Source organism: Euprymna scolopes, chromosome 33, assembly GCF_053919585.1.
Source record: "Euprymna scolopes isolate OS-2025 chromosome 33, ASM5391958v1, whole genome shotgun sequence".
In the NCBI taxonomy this organism is placed as follows: domain Eukaryota; kingdom Metazoa; phylum Mollusca; class Cephalopoda; order Sepiida; family Sepiolidae; genus Euprymna; species Euprymna scolopes.
Genome location: NC_136514.1, coordinates 7,015,637 through 7,038,136, shown reverse-complemented (window position 1 = coordinate 7,038,136; position 22,500 = coordinate 7,015,637). Strand labels below are relative to the sequence as shown.

General features: G+C 35.8%; 1 protein-coding gene across 2 annotated transcripts in view; it reads left to right on the top strand.

The window, feature by feature from the left end:
- LOC145258135 (molybdenum cofactor sulfurase-like) overlaps positions 1 to 22,500 on the top strand; it is a 1,297,067-nt gene that overhangs the window by 1,215,430 nt on the left and 59,137 nt on the right. For both annotated transcript variants that reach the window (XM_080115880.1, XM_080115879.1), the window contains exons 6-7: positions 10,820 to 11,019; positions 15,484 to 15,600. In XM_080115880.1, coding sequence (XP_079972006.1) covers positions 10,820 to 11,019; positions 15,484 to 15,600 — 317 coding nt within the window. The remainder of the gene's footprint in view (positions 1 to 10,819; positions 11,020 to 15,483; positions 15,601 to 22,500) is intronic.

Sequence of the window (22,500 nt, the reverse complement as noted above, 5' to 3'; positions counted from 1 at the left end):
CGTGTTCATTTGGCCGTTGACGACTACGCGCACGGAAGGAAAGGGGAATGCAATAGAGAAACGCGAAGTGGCAAGCCGGCCTGTAGAAAGAGAGGGTTAAGCTCAGTATAGAGGCGCGCACATGTCTGTGTTGATGGACCAAAACTGAAGGGGAGATAGAGTGAGAATGTCAATCCAGGTTATGGAGATAGAAAGCGTATAAAGTGTACATATGGTTTGATAGCCTTTTGTCCCACATAGTAGCAAGTGGTGTGAGGTACGCGCGTGTGCGCACATGCCGAAAAGGCACTCTGTCGGTCTGTAGACCGCCCAGCTAGAAAGCTGGTCTGAAAAAGGCTGGAAACAGCTTGTCTCTTGCTTTTATAGTCGTTTCCAGTGGTCTGTTGCGCATGTGTGGATTTCCTTTGAAAGGGGAAGTGGTGTTGTCCTTGTGTGCATACATGTGCACGTGTGTTAGTATGCACGTGAATGTGAGTGTATGTACACGAACGTGAATATATGTACGTGTGTGGATGTGGGCGTGTATGTTTGTGTGCGCGTATGTATATGACAAGTAATATAGCTTGAAATGTGAACGTGTGTTTTTGTGTGAGACTAGAAAAGGCTCGCGCAAACTTTCAACCCTCAGGAGAATATCACTTTCACCATTGATTTTTCCAAGTACTCTAACCACCGTGCCACGGATCCTTGTAGACAGTTCTAGTACAAATTTTGGGAGCCTTAAGCCTATTTTTATTTCCTCCAAATTCCCGAATTCGAAATGAAACACCTGAAGAAGGTCGGAAGTTTCACCGACCGAAACGTTTTAAAATGACACTCAATATGAGAACAGTAGTCCGAAGAATTCAAATAATACAAATAGTTCAGAAACGCAAACGTTCTTTTTAATTATTTTTTTTTTTAATATAAAACACGACCTGTTTGAAACGATTCGATTCTTGTTTTTCGCTATATCAACATTTTTGTGGAATACGTTTATTTAATCCTATAGAACATTACGTATTGTAAACGTACATATATATTTATTTTTTTGTTTGCTTTTCGATTTTGCAACCGATTTATGACATCGTGCATTTTCTTTGTGAAATTGCACTGTTTTCTTCTTCATTTGCGGTCGTTTTTCTGGCGATTTATTCCATCGTATTCTCTATAATATGTTTATCCTGGCAATACATGTTTGTGTCGGTTGTGTTTCGAAATGTTAATTAATAATGCTATCTAATATTCGCTACTCATGTTTTTTTTCCTTTTTCAAGGTAATTAATAAACAAAATACCTTGCACGTTTTAATGTTTGGAGATCAAAACCTTACCTACTGATATTTGCATCTTTGGTTGCTTTGGGAATCTTTCGTCTATTTGTGTTTCTTTATCTGATTTCCGGTTTGACTCCACAGTGAAGTGATAAATACATGTTTCATCCATTGTCTTTTGTTGGTGCAAAAACTTCTTTTGAGGCAAACAACGCTCCCAATCATCGACGAGTTGCCTCAAATAAAGAAAAATGGCAGCATAAATCCAGTCAGAGGAGCTTTGCCAAGTAAAAATTAATCCAGTCTGGATCAGAAGAACTTATTTCCCTTCTTATGACTGAAAACTTCAAATAGATTTTTAAGAAAGCGATTCTGGCATCCGCTTTGTCTATTCTTATCTCCCCTGGTTATAAAAATAATCATCCAAATATTTGTGACCATACCTTCGCATTATACAAAAAATATTAAAACAGTTTTTGATCAACCATGAGCAAACGCGGCACTCACGTTCATCTTATTTACGAGGGGCGTGCAATAAGTAATGCCCCTGACCCACTTTCTATAACAGTAGAGCAACGACACTTGGCACAGTTATTAGTCTTTCTCTACATAGGAAAAACCTAGAGTTATGCATTTCTCCCATCGTTTGATGCAGCTCTAGAGACCGTTTTTGTAGAACACCCCAGGTTGGTCCTCCAACCGCGACGTGACATCAGAAATCAAGGCTGGAAGTGGGTCAGGGGCATTACTTATTGCACGCCCCTCGTATAAATGATCATGTAAAATGGTTAATGCACGCTCGTCAACTCCTTCTGCTATGTCAAGCAATTTCAATTTTACCATCGTCTACAAAATACGGTCATCTAAGTGCAAATTTTCAAAACAATGAAAACATTTGAATGTCGTGTGTTGACAACGCATTGCTTTCTGGGGGATAAAATTGACCACATCCTGTCTTCTCATCCTTCGGCTAACATTCACGTCTGTTGACATGTGATAGACATAGAGAGGAGCTACCTCAGAAACGGGCGAGAATCTGTCTCAGCAGCAGCAGCTGAAAGACGGAAAAAGAAAAGAAAAAGAAAAAAAGAGGCCAAGATGGCGGCTGTTATCTTTTAAAGCCTCCGGTCACGCGTAGATCTCGAGCAGTCTCGTGTGGTATATGCAAATTAGGTATGCCCGAAACATTATAAAACGCGAGTCGCTGGGAGAAGTGGGAGAAGCGTTTAAGACATTTGAATAGAGAATGTCGACGTGTATCTCGTGTTGTGAACAACGAACTCTACTCAACTCAACTTGTGACTAGCGAACCTCTGCTTGACCTTTTAACCAAAAAGTTTTGTTGCTTTGCGTTAGAAAATGACTTCTAATATAGACTTCAATGTTCACAATGTAGAAAGGTAAACCCACTTAAACAATTCAGATGATGAGGGGAGGTTCTGTCACGATTTCTCCATTGCTTGTGACCTCACTTTGATTGTTAATGAACCAACTCGACACTGACAGTCAGTATGCAAGTCTCCTAGACCTTTTTCTCACAAGTTGCCCTGAGCTATGTTCATCTTCCGTTCTGTCTCCACTGGGATCTTCTGACCACTAGGTTGTATCAGTTAAGATAAAAATGAAATATAATAAATCCTCAGACATACCTCTCCATCGTACAGTACATCAATACTCTATGGCTGACTCGGATAGCTTCTGTACATTTATATCAGATCTAGCACTGCGTTCCATGTTTAAAAAGGATGTGTCCTCTATAGTATCGGACCTGACCGAATGGTTAATTGTAGGTATAGACCGTTTAATACCCTTGACAAAATTTCAGCAAAAACCTAACAGCCAGCCATGGTTTTCTCCGGAATGTGCTGCTGCCATTGCGCAAAGAAATCACTTCCTCTATTGCGTCCAACGTAGCAGATGTACTGAGACTAAAGTCACTTTCAGGACTGCCAGCAACCACTGAAAAAGAGTAACGAAAAACGCGAAAGAGTTGTAGCTCAGTCCGTTAAGTAAGCGGCTTCTTTCCCACCAGTTTTTGGCAAATAGCAAACAGGGTCCTGAATAGAATCGTGTGCTCTATCCCAACCATCATCAACAGACCTGAGGTAATCTCGTCAGCATCAGACAAAGCCAAACTCTTTGCCAAGAACTTTGCAGCTAATTCTACCTATGCGAGCAAGGCCGCCAACTCCTGTATCAAAAAACACATTATGCGACATGCAAACATCTGTACGTCATGTTGCCAAGCTAATCAAAAATCTTGATTCCATTTACACCGGCATTCCTATCATAATGCTGAAAAATATTAAGGAGAATTGCTTCGCAACACTCTGGAAAATCTCACGAGTATGCCGTGTATTTAAGAATTCAGATGATCGGTCATCATCCTCTCAGTACAGACCAATAAGTGCGTCATGAGTAAGTTGCTGGAATCTGTGTTAAATAGAAAAGTAGTCAACTACCTCAGCAAAAATAATTTTCTTAGTGACATGTAATATGGTTTCCGTTTTGCTAGATCTACAGCAGATGTGCTTATGGTAATATCTCATAGGATTAGCGGATCTCTCGATGGAGGCTTCCTTTTTAGGGCAATTGCTCTTGACATATCAAAGGCCTTTGATAGAGTATGGCATAGAGGTCTACTTCACCAGATTTCCAGCTACTGTATAGCTGGAAATGTCTTCTCAATTATTAAATCATTTCTCTCTGATAGGTTCATAAGAGTAGCGGTTGATGGGCAGAAATCAGAAACTCACAGTATTAATGCAGGAGTTGCTCAGGGGTTCATCCTGGGTCCTACTCTCTTCCTGTTCTACATTAATGATCTTCCAAATCATATTCCAAGATCATTCATAGACATTTATGCTGATGATACTACAATCTATGGCAACACTTCAAAGGCCAAAGGACCAAGTTCTCTCTGATTCTCTCTCCTTTAATCTTGAGCATGTGGTAGAATGGGGAAAGAGGTGGCTGATTACTTTTAATGCATCTAAAACCAAGCTTCTACCTTTACATCATCAACGCTTTGATTCCCATCTGGCATTAATTTAAATGAATGGCTCTCGTCTTAGAGAGGCTCCATGTTTTGACAAGCTTCTGGGCTTGACCTTTACTCCTGATCTGAAATTGAACACAAAAAATCTGTTGTCAATGTCGGTGGAAAAATGATGGGATCCTTCTACCACTCAGCAGATATCTGATGCAATTCTCTACCTATATAAAAGCTAGTTACGGCCAAGGATGGAGTAGTGTTGCCACATCTGGACAGGAGCTGCTAGAAAGAGCTTATCCTGCCTTGACAGTGTTCAAAATAGACTTCATAGTTTTATTCACCACTTTTGAAAATAATTCCTCGTATCTCTTCTGTTGAAGTAGGAATTTCTCGTCTTGTTCCCTCTCCTCCAACATGTTGTTGCTGTGTTTGTTCTTAAAAACTTTCCTCCAGCTTTTGTTGGTGATCCATCTGAGTCCTTAATAATTGCATGATTAAGGCCTTAAAATCTTTCATATTGGATATCTTTCTCAAGAAAAAATTGTTGTTTTTTTTTCTCTGAAACTAGGCAAAGAAAAATCTCAAAGAGGCAAAAAAATATTTTTTTTGTGTGTGTGTGTAAACGTGTGTTACGTGGTGGGTGTTATTATTTGAACGTGTATTCTGTATTGTTGTTGTTGTTGTTGTTCGTCTTAGGAGAGTCTTAGAGTGATAGAGACAGTCTTAGGAGTGTTCATGTGTTGAGTGTTCATATGTCTTAAGATGTTCATGTTGTAAGAGATAGCATATTGGAGACATAAACAGGTATATATAAAGAGAGAGACAGTTCTGTATGAACGGGAGTGTTTCTATAAATATTGATACATATATTTTTTACCTATTTTTGAGATGATGATTCTCACAAAGTTCTTATAATATAAATGGACAATACCTTTTCTGTTGAATAACAACACGAAGACGCAGATACACAAAGATGATGTCGTCCTTTATTTCATGACCGGCCCATGATTTCACATGAGGAATTCAAAGTTTCTTTACATGGCTATTTCTTCTCTAACCTATCGCTTCCAAGGTTTGACGTCAGCAACCATTTCTGACCTCTCTCTCTCTCTCTCTCTCTCTCTCTCTCTCTCTCTCTCTCTCTCTCTCTGCTTTTTTTCCCCGACTCTTCTCCTCTTCTCTCTGACTGCATCTAAAAACTCTACCTATATTGAGAACTCGTCACGTCATCACATGATTAAACATGTGCTCATAAAGCACGTTGAATGACATGCGTCACGTTGCCAAACTTGACATGACCCCGAGTTCAGTAACCTATTTTTCAAATAATCTCTTTACAAAATATGTTTACAATTTAAATTGACGATTAAATTCCTTATTTTAATTTTCACAGAAACAAATTCCATTATTACATTCCTTTTCCATATACAGATATGTAAGCTAAACAATTGCAATTCCACATTCTTTATTTCAATAACATTCTGTATTTATTTTAACTTATGATTAGAATTTTCAATTCCAAATCTAGCTTCGCAAGTTCGAATCCTTGACTATCCTATTACATATTTACATTTAACTAATTCCCTATTTTTTTTTACTTACATGAAAAGGGGACAGCCCTTTTATCATGTAACACGTGGGGGGGTCCAAAAATTTACTGCAACAAAAATGGCTTCTTTGACTGCTAGCAAAAAAAATAATGTCCACGTTCAATAAAAAAAATAATGTCCACGTTTCAATAAAAAAAATAATGTCCACGTTTCAATAAAAAAAATAATGTCCACGTTTCAATAAAAAAATAATGTCCACGTTTCAATAAAAAAATAATGTCCACGTTTCAATAAAAAAAATAATGTCCACGTTTCAATAAAAAAATAATGTCCACGTTTCAATAAAAAAAATAATGTCCACGTTTCAATAAAAAAAATAATGTCCACGTTTCAATAAAAAAATAATGTCCACGTTTCAATAAAAAAAAATAATGTCCACGTTTCAATAAAAAAATAATGTCCACGTTTCAATAAAAAAAATAATGTCCACGTTTCAATAAAAAAAATAATGTCCACGTTTCAATAAAAAAAATAATGTCCACGTTTCAATAAAAAAATAATGTCCACGTTTCAATAAAAAAAATAATGTCCACGTTTCAATAAAAAAATAATGTCCACGTTTCAATAAAAAAATAATGTCCACGTTTCAATAAAAAAATAATGTCCACGTTTCAATAAAAAAAATAATGTCCACGTTTCAATAAAAAAATAATGTCCACGTTTCAATAAAAAAATAATGTCCACGTTTCAATAAAAAAAATAATGTCCACGTTTCAATAAAAAAAATAATGTCCACGTTTCAATAAAAAAATAATGTCCACGTTTCAATAAAAAAAATAATGTCCACGTTTCAATAAAAAAATAATGTCCACGTTTCAATAAAAAAAATAATGTCCACGTTTCAATAAAAAAATAATGTCCACGTTTCAATAAAAAAATAATGTCCACGTTTCAATAAAAAAAATAATGTCCACGTTTCAATAAAAAAATAATGTCCACGTTTCAATAAAAAAAATAATGTCCACGTTTCAATAAAAAAATAATGTCCACGTTTCAATAAAAAAATAATGTCCACGTTTCAATAAAAAAATAATGTCCACGTTTCAATAAAAAAAATAATGTCCACGTTTCAATAAAAAAATAATGTCCACGTTTCAATAAAAAAAATAATGTCCACGTTTCAATAAAAAAAATAATGTCCACGTTTCAATAAAAAAATAATGTCCACGTTTCAATAAAAAAAAATAATGTCCACGTTTCAATAAAAAAAATAATGTCCACGTTTCAATAAAAAAAATAATGTCCACGTTTCAATAAAAAAAATAATGTCCACGTTTCAATAAAAAAAATAATGTCCACGTTTCAATAAAAAAATAATGTCCACGTTTCAATAAAAAAATAATGTCCACGTTTCAATAAAAAAAATAATGTCCACGTTTCAATAAAAAAATAATGTCCACGTTTCAATAAAAAAATAATGTCCACGTTTCAATAAAAAAATAATGTCCACGTTTCAATAAAAAAAATAATGTCCACGTTTCAATAAAAAAATAATGTCCACGTTTCAATAAAAAAATAATGTCCACGTTTCAATAAAAAAAATAATGTCCACGTTTCAATAAAAAAAATAATGTCCACGTTTCAATAAAAAAATAATGTCCACGTTTCAATAAAAAAAATAATGTCCACGTTTCAATAAAAAAATAATGTCCACGTTTCAATAAAAAAAATAATGTCCACGTTTCAATAAAAAAATAATGTCCACGTTTCAATAAAAAAATAATGTCCACGTTTCAATAAAAAAAATAATGTCCACGTTTCAATAAAAAAATAATGTCCACGTTTCAATAAAAAAAATAATGTCCACGTTTCAATAAAAAAATAATGTCCACGTTTCAATAAAAAAATAATGTCCACGTTTCAATAAAAAAATAATGTCCACATTTCAATAAAAAAATAATGTCCACGTTTCAATAAAAAAAATAATGTCCACGTTTCAATAAAAAAATAATGTCCACGTTTCAATAAAAAAATAATGTCCACGTTTCAATAAAAAAATAATGTCCACGTTTCAATAAAAAAATAATGTCCACGTTTCAATAAAAAAAATAATGTCCACGTTTCAATAAAATAAAAATGTTCACTTTCAATCACAGTTAGGAAAAGCAAAAAAAAAAAAATAAACAAAACTCGAGACAAAATAAATTGAATAATTCAGTTTTCCAAATCATAGAAATAAAATACTTTTTCCCAAATGCCGTTAGAAAAAGTTTTAAAAATATCAACAATTTAAAAGTTTCAGTTTGCAATGAATTACTTAACCAACAAATCAACTGCGAAACACATGTACAAAACTAGGGCAACCTTTAATCTTTTTTTTTACCTCTCCTAACATTTGGAAAACATATTTTATTTCTATAAATAAGCTGGAGCACAGTGATGACAGCGCCGCATTTTCCTAAAACACCATATGGAATTCCATCGATATATTTAACTACCTACCCAAGTAATATATGACGTTTGACGCTTTTTATAGGAGATATGAGGACTTATTCACTGTTGACTGCCAAGAGTGAAGCAACATATCTGGGCAGGAGCTACTAAAAACAGCCTATCCTGCCTTGACAGAGTACAAAATAGACTTTGTGGCTTAGTGGGGGATGCCCTTTTCTCTACCCTGCAACCTCTCTCCCACAGAAGAGACGTTGCGAGCCTATCCTTGTTTTATCGTTATTTCCATGGCAGGTGCTCGTCTGAACTCCAATCTCTGGTCCCCTCTCGCCAGTCTTTCACGAAAAACACTCGTCTAGCTGAATCCACTGTGAAAAATTTCCCCCACTCTATATCTGTGCCTAAATCAAAATGCGGATTCTATGAACAAAGCTTCTTTTTTAGAACTGCACGCCTGTGGAACTTTGTTCCGTCTGCCTGCTTCCCACCAGACTACAACTTGGATGTGTTCAAGTCCAACGTTAACAAATTCTTAATGAACCGCCACTTAAGTAAACACTTCATCAAATCTCCACACTAACGTAATGTACTTGCAATAACCCTTATCCCTGAGTGGCTTCCGGGCCTTGATAAGTGGTGATCACTGTGTAAAAAAAAAAAAAAAGACATCACAAAAGTCGGCCTACTTTTACGGAAGCTAGGGACCACAAGACACAGTAGGTTCGTTGACTATATTTTTTCAGGAAGATGAGCAAGCTGAAATTCTCCGAAGTGGTCAAGCTCTTATCTGAACTTTTCAGCCCAAACGAGATGCTTTTCCACAAGAGATGGAAGTGTTTTAACCTGGCAAAACGTGACGATGAAGACTATCTCATCTTCGCGTCTATTGTTTACAAATGCTGTGACGATTTTCGGCTAGCTGAATTATCAGTGGACGATTTCAAATGTTTGATTTTTGCACAGGGTCTCGAAAAAAAACGCAGAGATAGACGACGAGTCCTATCTAGATTAGAAAGTAAACAAGAAGTTGGCTGAGGATTGCCAACATGTAGTTAATGTAAAGAACAATTCACGAAACATTGAAGAATCAGTCGTGCCATACATGCAAAGGACTAGTTTCAGACCAAAGGATTACTCTCATGGAAAAAAAAAAACGAGAAGAAAAACCAGGCACAACCAAACAGTGGCCATCCAATTTTCAAACCTGATTCGCCCACAAGACTGTGCAACTGTTGCAGCGGACAACATTGGTCCGTTAGATGTTTTACAAAAACAAAACATGCTATGAGTGTGGCAAGAAAGGCCACAAAGCAACGCATTACAAAAGGGCCAAAACCACAGGGGTCGACAAGAAAGATCCGACAGGAAAGTGGAGGAGAAACGCGGAAATATGTCATTGTTAACATCCTCAATAAGATAGTGGAGTTACAGTTGGACTCCGGCTAAGACCTGTCCATTATCAACCTGCAGACATGGAAAAGGTTGAAGAAACCAACCATGCGTAAGACGAATAAGTCAGCTCGAGGAGTCACAAGCGATAAAGTAAAATTTGAGGGAGAACTAACACTCCCTGTGTTGCGTTGTTATATCATAAAGGGGATCGTGTGTGATCGTCTAATCAGAGTTAACATGGTGTGATCGTCTAGTGGTCCAGTCTATTAAATGATATGTTCATATGCCGTTGTGTGTGTGTACATGTATTTTAGACATACCTTCTGCGTCGTAGATGTTGGTGCATCTGAATTCATCTCGTCTTGGAGGGAGACTGGTACCTGTTTTGGGGATGAAGATTCATTTCACTCCAAACGATGAATTGGTTTTATAGTTTTTAAGAAATTTACATGCAGAGTTTGAACCTACAGACCACGTCATGCAAAAAAAAACAAAAAAAACACGCTATTAATTTACCCACAGTAGATTTTTCACAGTGCATTGTTCTATCAAGCGACGACATGGAAAAAATGGCTTTACCGATGATACATAAATTAAAATAATGGTTTCAATTATCGATTATCAGTAATTATCGGGGGTATTCTGAGATAAAACTTAACTAAGATCACTCCCAGACTTATGCACTAAAGTTCTGTAAATTTTAAAGAAAAACATGTTCAGCCGTTTCGGAGTTTATAAGGAACGAAATCACACACACACAAAGTTGCATTTATATAATTGTATGTATATATATATATATATATATATATATATATATATATATATATATATATATATATATATATATATAAACGAAATTTCCATAAGCAAAGTTTCTTTTCTAAACTTACTTGTCTGTGGAACACGTTGCTGCATGCCTACTTCACAGCTGACTACAACATAGTCGTTTTCAAGTCCAATGTAAACAAATTCTTATGGAGCTGTCCAATCACCACCATTATTAACAATCATCACCAGTGTTGTCTCATTTAATCCTTATTCTTGAATGGCCTTTGAGCCTCGATAAATGGTTTCAACCTAGTAAAAAACTGAAGTACTAAAATAAATTAGACTCGTTTTTGTTTTTTGTTTTTTTCATTGTATCTAATCTTACGTTTTCTTGTTTCCCTCGAATCGCAGGTGGCATTTCCACTATTTCAAAACAATCGTTTCAAGTTGCCCAACTATTCTATCGTCAACTTTCAAGATTGACTCATGCAAATGGTCGACCCGTGGCAAAGATTTATTGCCTCACAAATTTTGAGGACCCCAACACGCAAGGACCAATCGTGACCTTCAACATTCTTACACAAAATGAAACCTTTGTCGGATACAATGTGGTAAGTTACGGTTCAGAATTTATTAAATACGAATTGATACTTTGTAGTCATTCGGAATATAAGAAACACATTTTTATATTTTTCACAAATTAAAAATATCTGTTTTCGATTTTTTAGATGAGGGTTGATAATTTCGATTATTTGGTTTACTATTCTCATCTTGATGGTTATTTTTCGCAACAATGAATCTTCCAACCTTCTTCAGTGTATATTTGAGTGTAACAAGACGTACCTCCCTGAAACGAAGTACAGCAGTAAAGAGTGGATATAAGGCCCTCCAGTTCGAGGTCATCATTGTCTGACGATTACGATTTCAATCCTACCCAAAGCCGTCCAGAGGATTAGTTTGTTTGTTTTTTTTACACGGTGGTCACCACTTATCAAGGCCCGGAAGACACTCAGGGATAAGGGTTATTGCAAGTACAGTACGTTAGTGTGGAGATTTAATGAAGCGTTTACTTAAGAGGGCGGTTCATTAGGAATTTGTTAATGTTGGACTTGAAGACATCCAAGTTGTAGTCAGGTGGGAAGCAGGCAGACGGAACAGAGTTCCACAGGCGTGCAGTTCTAAGAAAGAAGCTTTGTTTATGGAATCCACGTTTTGATTTAGGCACAGATAAAGAGTGGGGAAAATTTTTCACAGTGGATTCAGCTAGACGAGTGTTTTTCGTGAAAGATTGGCGAGGGGGGGACCAGAGATTGGAGTTCAGACGAGCACCTGCCATGGAAATAACGATAAAACAAGGATAGGCTCGCAATGTCTCTTCTGTGGGAGAGAGGAGGGTGCAGGGTAGAGAAAAGGGCATCCCCCACTAAGCCACGAAGTCTATTTTGTACTCTGTCAAGGAAGGATAGGCTGTTTTAGCAGCTCCTGCCCAGATATGGCAGCAGTATTCCATCCTTGGGCGTAGTTGGCCAAAACATGGTGAGACAACGACAACTATGGAAGGCAGTATTTACTGGGAATACAGTTATAAATCTCAGCATTCCTATTTCGTTGCGGTTAATCACCTGAAGAAGGCCAGAGGATGAGTTGGCCGAAACGTGGTGAAACAACAACTATGAAGATGAGGATAACAGTCCACAAAAAAAATGAATACACAAATTTTATTCTATATAAATAAAACAGTAGATGTATGTATGTGTGAAAATGTTTAACCGATGGCTTCTTAAACTACTGGTCATAAAACACTATAAAATGACAGGAAATAGTAATCACACACCAAGGATGGTTTATAACGAGTAAAATCTTTGTTTGGATGGATGAATAATGCGTACAGAAATACATCAACAAGTTGAAATGCAAAATGTTCCTTTCAACTTGCCGACATATTCCTATTACTTTTGCATATGCGCAAGTTCCTTCATAGCTTGAAGTGGTTTAATTTTAAATATTTTTTTATCTATGTGTCGATAGCTCAAAGTAGTAGGGAATGCGGCTGGTGCACTAAATGTTCTGGTTTCGATGTTAGCTGATGGCACCCAAGTCAATTTATTTAATCTTTTGAAACCACTACGACATATTAGGTACAATATAATATCCAATAAAGAATTGACTGTGTAATGATAAATATGAAATTTGGTGAACTAAAATATATTTAAGCGCATTTTACGACCCGGCAAGGCCGGGCGCACCAAGCTAGTCATTTAATAAAGATGCTAATTTCAACTTGCCGACATATTTCTATTACTTTTGTGCATGCGCAAATTCTTTCATAGTTTGAAGTGGTTTAATTTCACACCGTTTTTATCTCTGTCGATAGCTCAAGTGATAGGGAACATGGTTGAAGCGCTAAATTTTTTGGTTTCAATTCTAGTTGAAGGCGCCAAAGTCATTTTCTTTTGATCTTTTCAAATCAGTACTATACATTGGGTACAATATAATATTCAATAGAGAATTGGCTCTATAATAATAATTACGAAATCTGCTTGAATTAAAATATATTTAAGCATAATTTACGATCGAGCAACCCCAAGCGCCCCCTTGTTAGTCATTTAATAAAAAAGTATACATTATTTGATTTTCTAACATGTTCAAATTAGCCTTACGTATTTTTCAAAAATGTGGCCAAGCTCCATCTATTCAAAATCTATGGCAACACAAATCGATTTCAAACTTTGTGACGATTGGCAATAACATCGGATGCTTACTTTTTTCTGTTAACTGCTCAGGGTCAACTCCTCAGGGTCAACTCCTCAAGGTTAACTCCTCAGGGTCAACTCCTCAGGGTCAACTCCTCAGAGTTAACTCCTCAGGGTTAACTCCTTAGGGTTAACTCCTCAGGGTCAACTCCTTAGGGTTAACTCTTCAGGGTCAACTCCTCAGGGTCAACTCCTCAGAGTTAACTCCTCAGGGTCAACTCCTTAGGGTTAACTCCTCAGGGTCAACTCCTCAGGGTCAACTCCTCAGGGTTAACTCCTCAGGGTCAACTCCTTAGGGTTAACTCCTCAGGGTCAACTTCTCAGGGCAACTCCTCAGGGTTAACTCCTCAGGGCCAACTCCTCAGGATTAACATACCTAGCAAAACAAAGAGAAAAAAAACATCAAAAAAAAAAGATTTACTTTTGAAAGGGTGTCTCATACCGAAAGTATCAAAAATAAAATGATTTTATATATTTGATAATAAAATTTGAAAACTTGGGTGCTTGTTCAGATAGAGTCGACAGATCGATTTTTTTTTTTTTAATATGTAGTTTTAAGCAAAAAACAACATGGCTTACTTAATTGTCATGTCGAAAATATTAATATATCCAAAAATTATGAAAATTAATCGAGTAGAACAACTGCTGTTCATTTATTTATTGCGGACTATTTTTAGTTGTTGTTTCATGACGTTTCGGCCAACTATTCCTCTGGCCTTCGTCAGCTGGGTTACCATGACGGGATAGGAACTCCGAATCTCCCAACTGCATCCTCAGCAATTACTGCCTTCCATAGTTGTTGTCGTCTCACCACGTTTTCAATCCTACCCAAAGCAGGCCAGAGGCTTACTTAGCCAAAACGTGGTGAGGCGACAACAACTATGGAAGGCAGTAATTGCAGTAGATGCAGTTAGGATATTCAAAGTTCCTAACCCGACGCGATAGCCACCTGATGTAGGCCAGAGCAATAGTTGGCCGAAACGTTATGAAACAACAACAAAAGATGAGGATAATAGTCCGCAATAAATAAAAATAATAAATAATACTCATCTCAATAATGAATTCCAATTCAATAATTAATTGCTATTGTGTATTTAGTAAAAAAAGGAAAAAAAATCCATCGCTATGGTTTTAAAATAAAAAAGTCCGCCATTAAAGTGTCGAAAGGGGAGATATATCCCTAGGTCCCTTGTATTTGTAATCTTCAAGGTGTTTACATCTAGGGAAAATGCCCCCATTTTCTGTAAAAATTAATTTTAACTATAAATAATTTTCTACTCGGTTGATTTTCGTAATTTTTGGATTTATTACTATTTTCAACATGACAATTATGTAAGTACTGTTGTATACAAAAACAACATATATATATATATATATATATATATATATATATATATATATATATATATATATATATATATATAAATTGATGTCAACACTTTTTTAACAAGCAAAAACAAAATTTATAGCATTTTCATAGGTTTTCTAAAATTTTCAAATTAATGTTACGAAATAATGTTTTCAAAAACTTGGCCAACCGCCTTCTATTTAGAATTTTTGGTACTTGTGCAGACATTAAAAAATGAAAATATCGAAAAAAAAGAAAGGGGGGGTTATATTGTACGTATCCGTTATGGAATGAACTTCTCCGGGAAAAAAAAAAATTTCACTTAATTTCATCAGTTAGTTTTGTTTTTGACAGCGAAAATACAATTTGTTATGATACCGAGCAAAAGGTAGTCATGTTTCGATTTTTAGGAAGAAAAGCTAGTATTAAAGATGGGGAGGGAGTGTCAGCGCTTTAAACTGAGTTATCTCCCCGTGGCGTGTTAAAAATTCAAAGATGGCTACCTTCATTGCACTCTCATAAAAACGTGTTTTTCCGCTGTAAAAAAAATTTAAAAAAACAACAAAAAAAATACTTGATCAATTTCAGTGATTTTTTTTTTTTTTTCGGATACGTACAATATAACCTTTTTTCGATATTTTAATTTTTTAATGTCTTGATTAAACTGTACAAGTACCGATGTTTTTCTTTAATAAAATAAATTTTTTAATTAACATTTATTTATTACGTAATACTGAAAATTTCATAAAGATCGGATAATTCTATGATTTGGCCAATTTTTTTCAATCAGAGACACTTTAGAATGGGTTTTTAAAAAAAGAAAGAAAAAAAAACAAGAAAAAAAAGCAAATAATATTTCATTCCATTGCTTGACTATCTTGAAAGGATTAAAGAATGAATAAAAATGAAAATGTTCATAAAATGGTTGTATTTCTTGATATTTTTCTTCTCTTTTTTTTTTTTTTTTTTTTTAGGTTGCCAAGATGGCGGCTGCTAACAACATCCATCTTCGAGTCGGTTGCTTCTGCAATATCGGAGCGTGCCAAATGCATTTAGGGATTACAACAGAGCAACTCATCAAGAATTTTCAGGTAATTTTTTTTTACTCTTTTTTTCATCCCAAACAAGGCATATTATGACTTGGAATCGTGTCTAACAGGAAACTCTGGGGAGTTGAGTAGCAAGATGCCTGTTCACTGTATATTTAAACTTCTGCGTTTGGGCTAGTACAGTCAGCAAAGCAGGCAACAGAGAGGTAATTTCAATGTCTAACAGTTCGAGGGAAGAAACTATAAAAAGTAGCAGACTTTATGGCATCTAGAGACCTCAACAGTGAAGGGGTGGGATTTTGTTGCTTTTTGGGTTAGTCAGTGGTATGTACGTCAAGGGAGCACAAGTGTTATTCCATTAAAGTACTTTTAAGACAGGCATCGAGATGTAACATTGTGGCGATGGGATACAGTTTGGAGCTTGGCCGATAAAGCTGGACCATTTAGATTGAAACTCTTTTTTTAGAGTGAGAGATTATTTGTAGATGTACCAGCCCAGATGTGGTAACAATACCCCATGCATCAACGAATTGTGGCTTTGTAAAGATATAGTATACTCTCTGGTGGGAGTAATTTTCTAGCACGGTAGAGGGAGCCCATCTTCTTTGCAGCAGTCTTGGCAATATCCTCAATGTAGTTATTCTAATTCCTATGACTGTTATGTCGATGAATTCGAAGATTGAGCTCTCAGGTAATAAGAAAATTTTTTATCTATTATTGTACTAAATGAGAGTCAATCAAATCCCTAAGTTTTTTTTTGTTCGTATATACTTTAATAGTATAAAATACATGTTAAAATATAATTTAGTTTTGGGATTGAGTTGTGTTTGAAAACATATTCTATTTTAATTGTTTTAATTAGTAATTATGAAAATATGTCTCTTAGCGTTATTCATACGAGGTGTTTCCAGATCTTTTTTGTACAGGCATTTAAAATTGTCATAGACCCTTGAAAATTCAGTATGTTATTGCTATACATCTTATGAGATGACTGGCCAATTTTTATGATTTCAGGTTCAAATGAACAGCTATAGAAGGAATTGGAATGCACCCTACTAAAGCGTGATTGTCACAGCTGGTGACTTTTAAAAATGCAATCTGGGACACAGGGATAATTTAGAAGAACGATATGCAATAAAATTCTGATTTAAACTGCCACAGAAACGTATGGAATGCTTCAAACTGCTTTTAAACTATCTTCCATGAATTGAGCATCAGTGTTTGAGTGGCATAAGAGATTCAAGGAAGGCAGGGAGTTTGTGAAGGATGATGGGAAGTGTGTGAGGGATGATGGGAGGTGTGGGAGCGATAAGGAGGTCAGAACACCAGAATTGATTGGCCAAATAAAAAATTTCATGGATGAGGACCGTCATGTGTCTAGAGAGACGATAAGTGCACACAATTATTTGCAAGGAACGGAAGATGCGGAAGATTTGCGAAAAGTTTGTGTAAAGAGTGCATTCCACAACTCCATCCTTGTCACAAACTTTTTGACCAAGATGGGCATCAAGACAGTTCCTCACCCTCCCTATAGTCCAGACCTTGCTCCCTGTGACTTTTGGTTATTCCAAAAGCTCAAGGAAAATCATAGAGGCTGTCGTCATGAGACAACTCAGGAGATGAAAGAGGCTATGATATGTATGCATATATATGTACATAAATATAGGACAAAAAATACTTCTTTTTTTTTTTTACATGGAAGTCATCACTTATCAAGGCCCGGTGACCACTCGGGGATAAGGGTTATTGCATGTACAGTAATCAATGGGACAATATCATAGTAATCGTTAGTAATGGAGATCTGATAAAGTGTCTTACTTAAGGGGGTGGTTCATCAGGAATTTGTTTATGTTAGACTTGAAGACATCCAAGTTGTAGTCAGGTGGGAAACAGGCAAACGGAAGAGAGTTCCACAGGCGTGCACTTCTAAGAAAGAAGCTTTCTTCATGGAATCTACATTTGATTTAGGCACAGATAAAGGGTGGGGAAAATTACTGACAGTGGTTTCAGCTAGACGGGTGTTTTGTGTGAAACATTGGTGAGGGGGGACCAGAGATTGGAGCTCAGACGAGCACTTCCCATAGAAATAATGACAAAACAACGACAGGTTCGCAATGTCCCTTCTATGGGAGAGAGATTGCAGGGAAGAGAAAAGGGCATCCCCCACTAGGCTACGAAGTCTATTTTGCACTCTGTCAAGGCAGGATAGGCTGTTTTTAGCAGCTCCTGCCCAGATATGGCAGCAGTTATCCATCCTTGGGCGTACATGGCTTTCATATAGATAGAGAATTGCATCAGTAGTGAGATATCTACTTAAGTGGTAGAAGGATTATGATTTTAAATTGATTTCATTTTTTGCCATTTGGAATGAAAACTAATAATATACACAGGCGGCAAAAAGAAAGTTCGCACTTGTAATTTTTTCAAAAACTCCAAATTTAAGCTAAATTTAATGTAACTGCTTAAACAAACTATACCTCATTTGATTGGCCTTTTATTCTTCTATAATTTTACCTGTTCATATTTGACTTTTAATTGAAATATTCTAGTGTTCACGTCAATTTAAAAAAATAACGTTTTTTTTTAATTTTTTAGAGAGGAAATAGTTTTAATGATTTTAAAAGAGCGACTATAAAAGGGAGGCAATTCGTTTCTTTTTTTTTTACATAGGAGTCACCACTTATCAAGGCCCGGGGGGCACTCGAGGATAAGGGTTAATCAGTGTACGATAGTCAATGGGAAAATATTGTAGTAATCGTTTGTAATGGAAATTTGGTAAAATAGATTACTTAAGAGGACGATTCAACTAGAATTTGTATATGTTGGACTTGAAGACAACCAAATTATAGTCATCTGGAAAGCAGGCAAATGGAAGGCAGTTCCACAGTTGTGCAGTTCTAAGAAAGAAACTTTCTTCATGGAATCTACATTTAGGTTCAGGCACATATAATGTGTGGGAAATTATTGATAGTGGTTTCAGCTACTGTTTTTCGTGAAAGTTTGGCGAGGGAGGACCATAGATTGGAGCTCAGACGAGCAGATGCCATGAAAATAACAATAAAGCGGAGATAGGCTCGCAACGTCTCTTTTGTAGGAAAGAGGTTGCAGAAAAGAAAAAAGGGCCCCCCCCTCTAGGTTACAAAGTCTATTTTGAACTCTACCAAGGTAGGATAAAGTCTTTCTAGCAGCTCCTGCCTAGATGTGCCATCCTTGGACAAACCTGACTTTTATATATGTAGAGAATTGCATCAGCAGTGAGATATCTAATGGAGCGGTAGAAGGATCCCACCATTCTTCCAGCGATCTTGGCAACAGATTTGATGTACATGTTCCATTTCAGATCAGGAGTAAAGATCAAGCCCAAAAAATAGAGCCTCCCCAAGACGAGAGCCATTCATTTCAACTGATGCCAGATGGGAATCGAAGCGTTGATGATGTAAAGATAGAAGCTTGGTTTTAGATGCATTAAAAGTAACCAGCCACCTCTTTCCCCATTGTACTACGTGCTCAAGATCAGAGGAAGGAGAATCAGAAAGAATTTGGTAATTAAGGGCTTTGATGTGTTGGCATAAATGGTAGTGTTATCAGCATAAATGTCTACGAATGATCTTAGGATGTGATTTAGAAGATCATTGATGTAGATCAGGAAGAGAGTTGGACCCCTGAGCTAATACTATGAGTTTCTGATTTCTGCCCATCAACCACTACTCTTATGAACTTATCAAAGAGAAATGATTTAATAATTGAGAAGACATTTCCAGCTATAACATAGCTGGAGATCTTGTGGAGAAGACCTTTATGCCATACTATATCAAAGGCCTATGATATGTCAAGAACAATTGCCCTAAAGGCAGCCTCCATTGAGAGACTTGCTAATCCTATGAGATATCACTGTTAGCACATCTGCTATAGATCTAGCATAACGGAAATCATATTGCATTTCACTGAAGAGGTTATTTTTGCTGGGGTGGTGGATTACTTCTCTATTCAACACAGATTCCAGCAACTTACTCGTGACACACAGGAGACTTATTGGTCTGTACTGAGAAGATGATGACCTATCAACTAAATTCTTAAATATGGGACATACTGATGAGGTTTTCCAGGAAGCAATTCTCCTTAATATAACGCTTAAACAGCTTTGTAAGTATGGGAGCTAGTTCTTGTTGAAGCTTTTCAGTACTATAATTGGAATTCCGCCAGGGCCAGTTGCTTTTCTGGAATCAATGTTTTCGATTAGCTTGGCAACATCATTCACAGATATTTGTATGTTGCATAGCATGTTTTCTGGTACAGGAGAAAATATAGGGAGTTGATGGCCTTGGTCACATAGAGTAAAGTTAGCTACAAAGTTCTTGGAAAAGAGTTTTGCTTTGTCTGGTACTGACGAGATTACCTCAAGTCTATTAATTAATAAATGTTTGCGATGATGGTTTTTTGTGACACTAAACGTGTGGACAAAGGTGTCACTCGAGGCCACTCAAGGATAAGGGTTAATGAGTGTACGGTAATCAATGGGAAAATATTATAGCAATCGTTAGCTGTGGAAATTTGGTAAATTGGATTACTTAATGGGACAACTCATCAAGAACTTGTTCACGTTGGACCTGAAGACAACCATATTGTAAACAGTTGGAAAGCAGAAAAATGGAACAAAGTTCCACGCGCATGCAGTTCTAAGAAAGAAGCTTTGTTCATGGAATCTAAGTTTAGGTTAAGGCACAGATAAAGAGTGGGGGGGAATTATTGATAGTGGTTTCAGATAGACGAGTGTTTTTCATGAAAGTCAGGCAACGGGCCATAGATTGGAGCTCAGACGAGCACTTGCTATGAAAATAACGATAAAGTAGAGGCATAAATTAATATGTAGATCCTTGAGTTGCATTTGCGTCTTGATAATTGGTAATCTGTAAAAATATATTAATTTAAAATGTATAAGGTTCATGCAGGAAGTGACATTTCTTTTTTTTTTTAATTCTGTTTTAAAATTGGGTATTAACAAGAGGACTCACATGAAGGTTGCCAACATCTTATAGCAGAAGTGAAGTCCTACACTCCACATTCATACGTTCTTTGTAGATCAGGGTTTCCCAATGGGATCTATACTGCCCATCAGGGAGGAGCGGGGCATTACAAGACTTTTGGTGGGTGGTGACCAAATTTATCGTATGGGGGTCCCTGAGATATTAGGGGTCGAGGGGGGGTGAAAGACTGAGAGCTTCTCATAACATTACTAGGTGTTTTTTTAACTTATTGCTGATCAACAACAATCTTCACAATGATTTGTGATTATTTTGATTTTTATTTGATTGATTATTGATAATTATATTAGCAACGGTATCATATATTAATTGATCCACTTGATTTATAGTTGTTAATGTTCCCATTCGATCGATAGAGTCGAATCGTGTTGAATAAACTGTATGAATGTTTATTTTCACTTTAATTATGTGCTACCACTACTGCTAACATTATTATGTTAGGGTGCATATAGAGAGGGGCGGTAGTAGGTATCCAGAGAGGCGTTTGCCAAAAAAGGTTGGGAGACCCTAATGTAGATAAACACTTGCTTTAAACGTATAGATACTGTTAAATGGAAAAATAAAATCTACAAAACAAACAGACATTAAGTTTTATATTCTTTATTTATGTTGCCCTGTACGAATAGCATCTAAATTTTAAAAATAATAATCCATTGGCGGTCAACTGGGCTAGGTTCATCAGAGGAGGTCGGTTTTTCAACCATTTCCCATGTTATTTATTATTGAGAGGTGAATGACTTGAATTATTATTTTCAATATATTAAAACGAGAAAATTGGGCTGAACAAAGGTTAAAGAGGGGGTGAGATAAGGAAATTTATTGAACGAAGTAGAGAGGTAGAAGTTTTAATATAAGGATTTTTGTTTTATAGCTCCGGGCAATGCCAAACAGCTTTGCTAGTTTATAATATTTCTATATTTAAAGGGAGATAACTCTTTTGTAGCCTAAATTTATCTCCCTTGTAAAGGGACATTTTTTTTTAAGAGATTTATCTTCCTTTGGCGAGATGGATTTGGGCAGGAATTATCTGCCCTTGATAGATCACATGATCATAACTCAAGGAGAAAATTTAAACATGTATGCTAGATCTACCACGTCCTAGCTAGGCAATTAATCCTTACTCATCCTCGTTATTTCCTTTAGTTGTAAAATTGTTAATAAATTATTTTATATTGCCAATCTTTATAGAATCGTTTTATCTATGTATTTATTCATATTTATTTCTCATCTCGGAATAACAAATACAAAGCTGTCAGATTCGTAAAAATGGAGGATTAAATTATTTTGTTTCTATTCTTTTTATTTTTTAAGCTGTTTAGAAAAAGAAGGAGGTTTTAAAGACAAGATGAAAGCCGTTACTGTTACAGTTCTACTAAAATGCAGACGCACTACTCCCCACTCTTCACCTTTAGCCATCTTTTTCACCTGAAGTACCCTCCACCCCTTCGCTTCCCCTTTCCGCATCACCATCTGCCTAACCTTTTGCTGGTCTGGTACTGTTTATCGATTATCAGGTTTCTTGGCAATGCCAAATTGAAAATCTGTCTCTAGTGTCTGGGTCAAAACGACATTCCAAAAACTGATACACTGACCAGTTATTCTGGCACTCATAGAAATTTTAGATGTCAAAGCACCATTCCTTGTGCTGTGTTATATAAATGGAATATTTTTAATATAATATTATATTAGCTAACGTTCATATATATATATATATATATATATATATATATATATATATATATACACACATATATATATATACACACACATATATATATATACACACACACACATATATATATACACACACATATATATACACACACACACATATATATATACACACACATATATATATACATATACACATTATATATATATATATACATACATACATTAT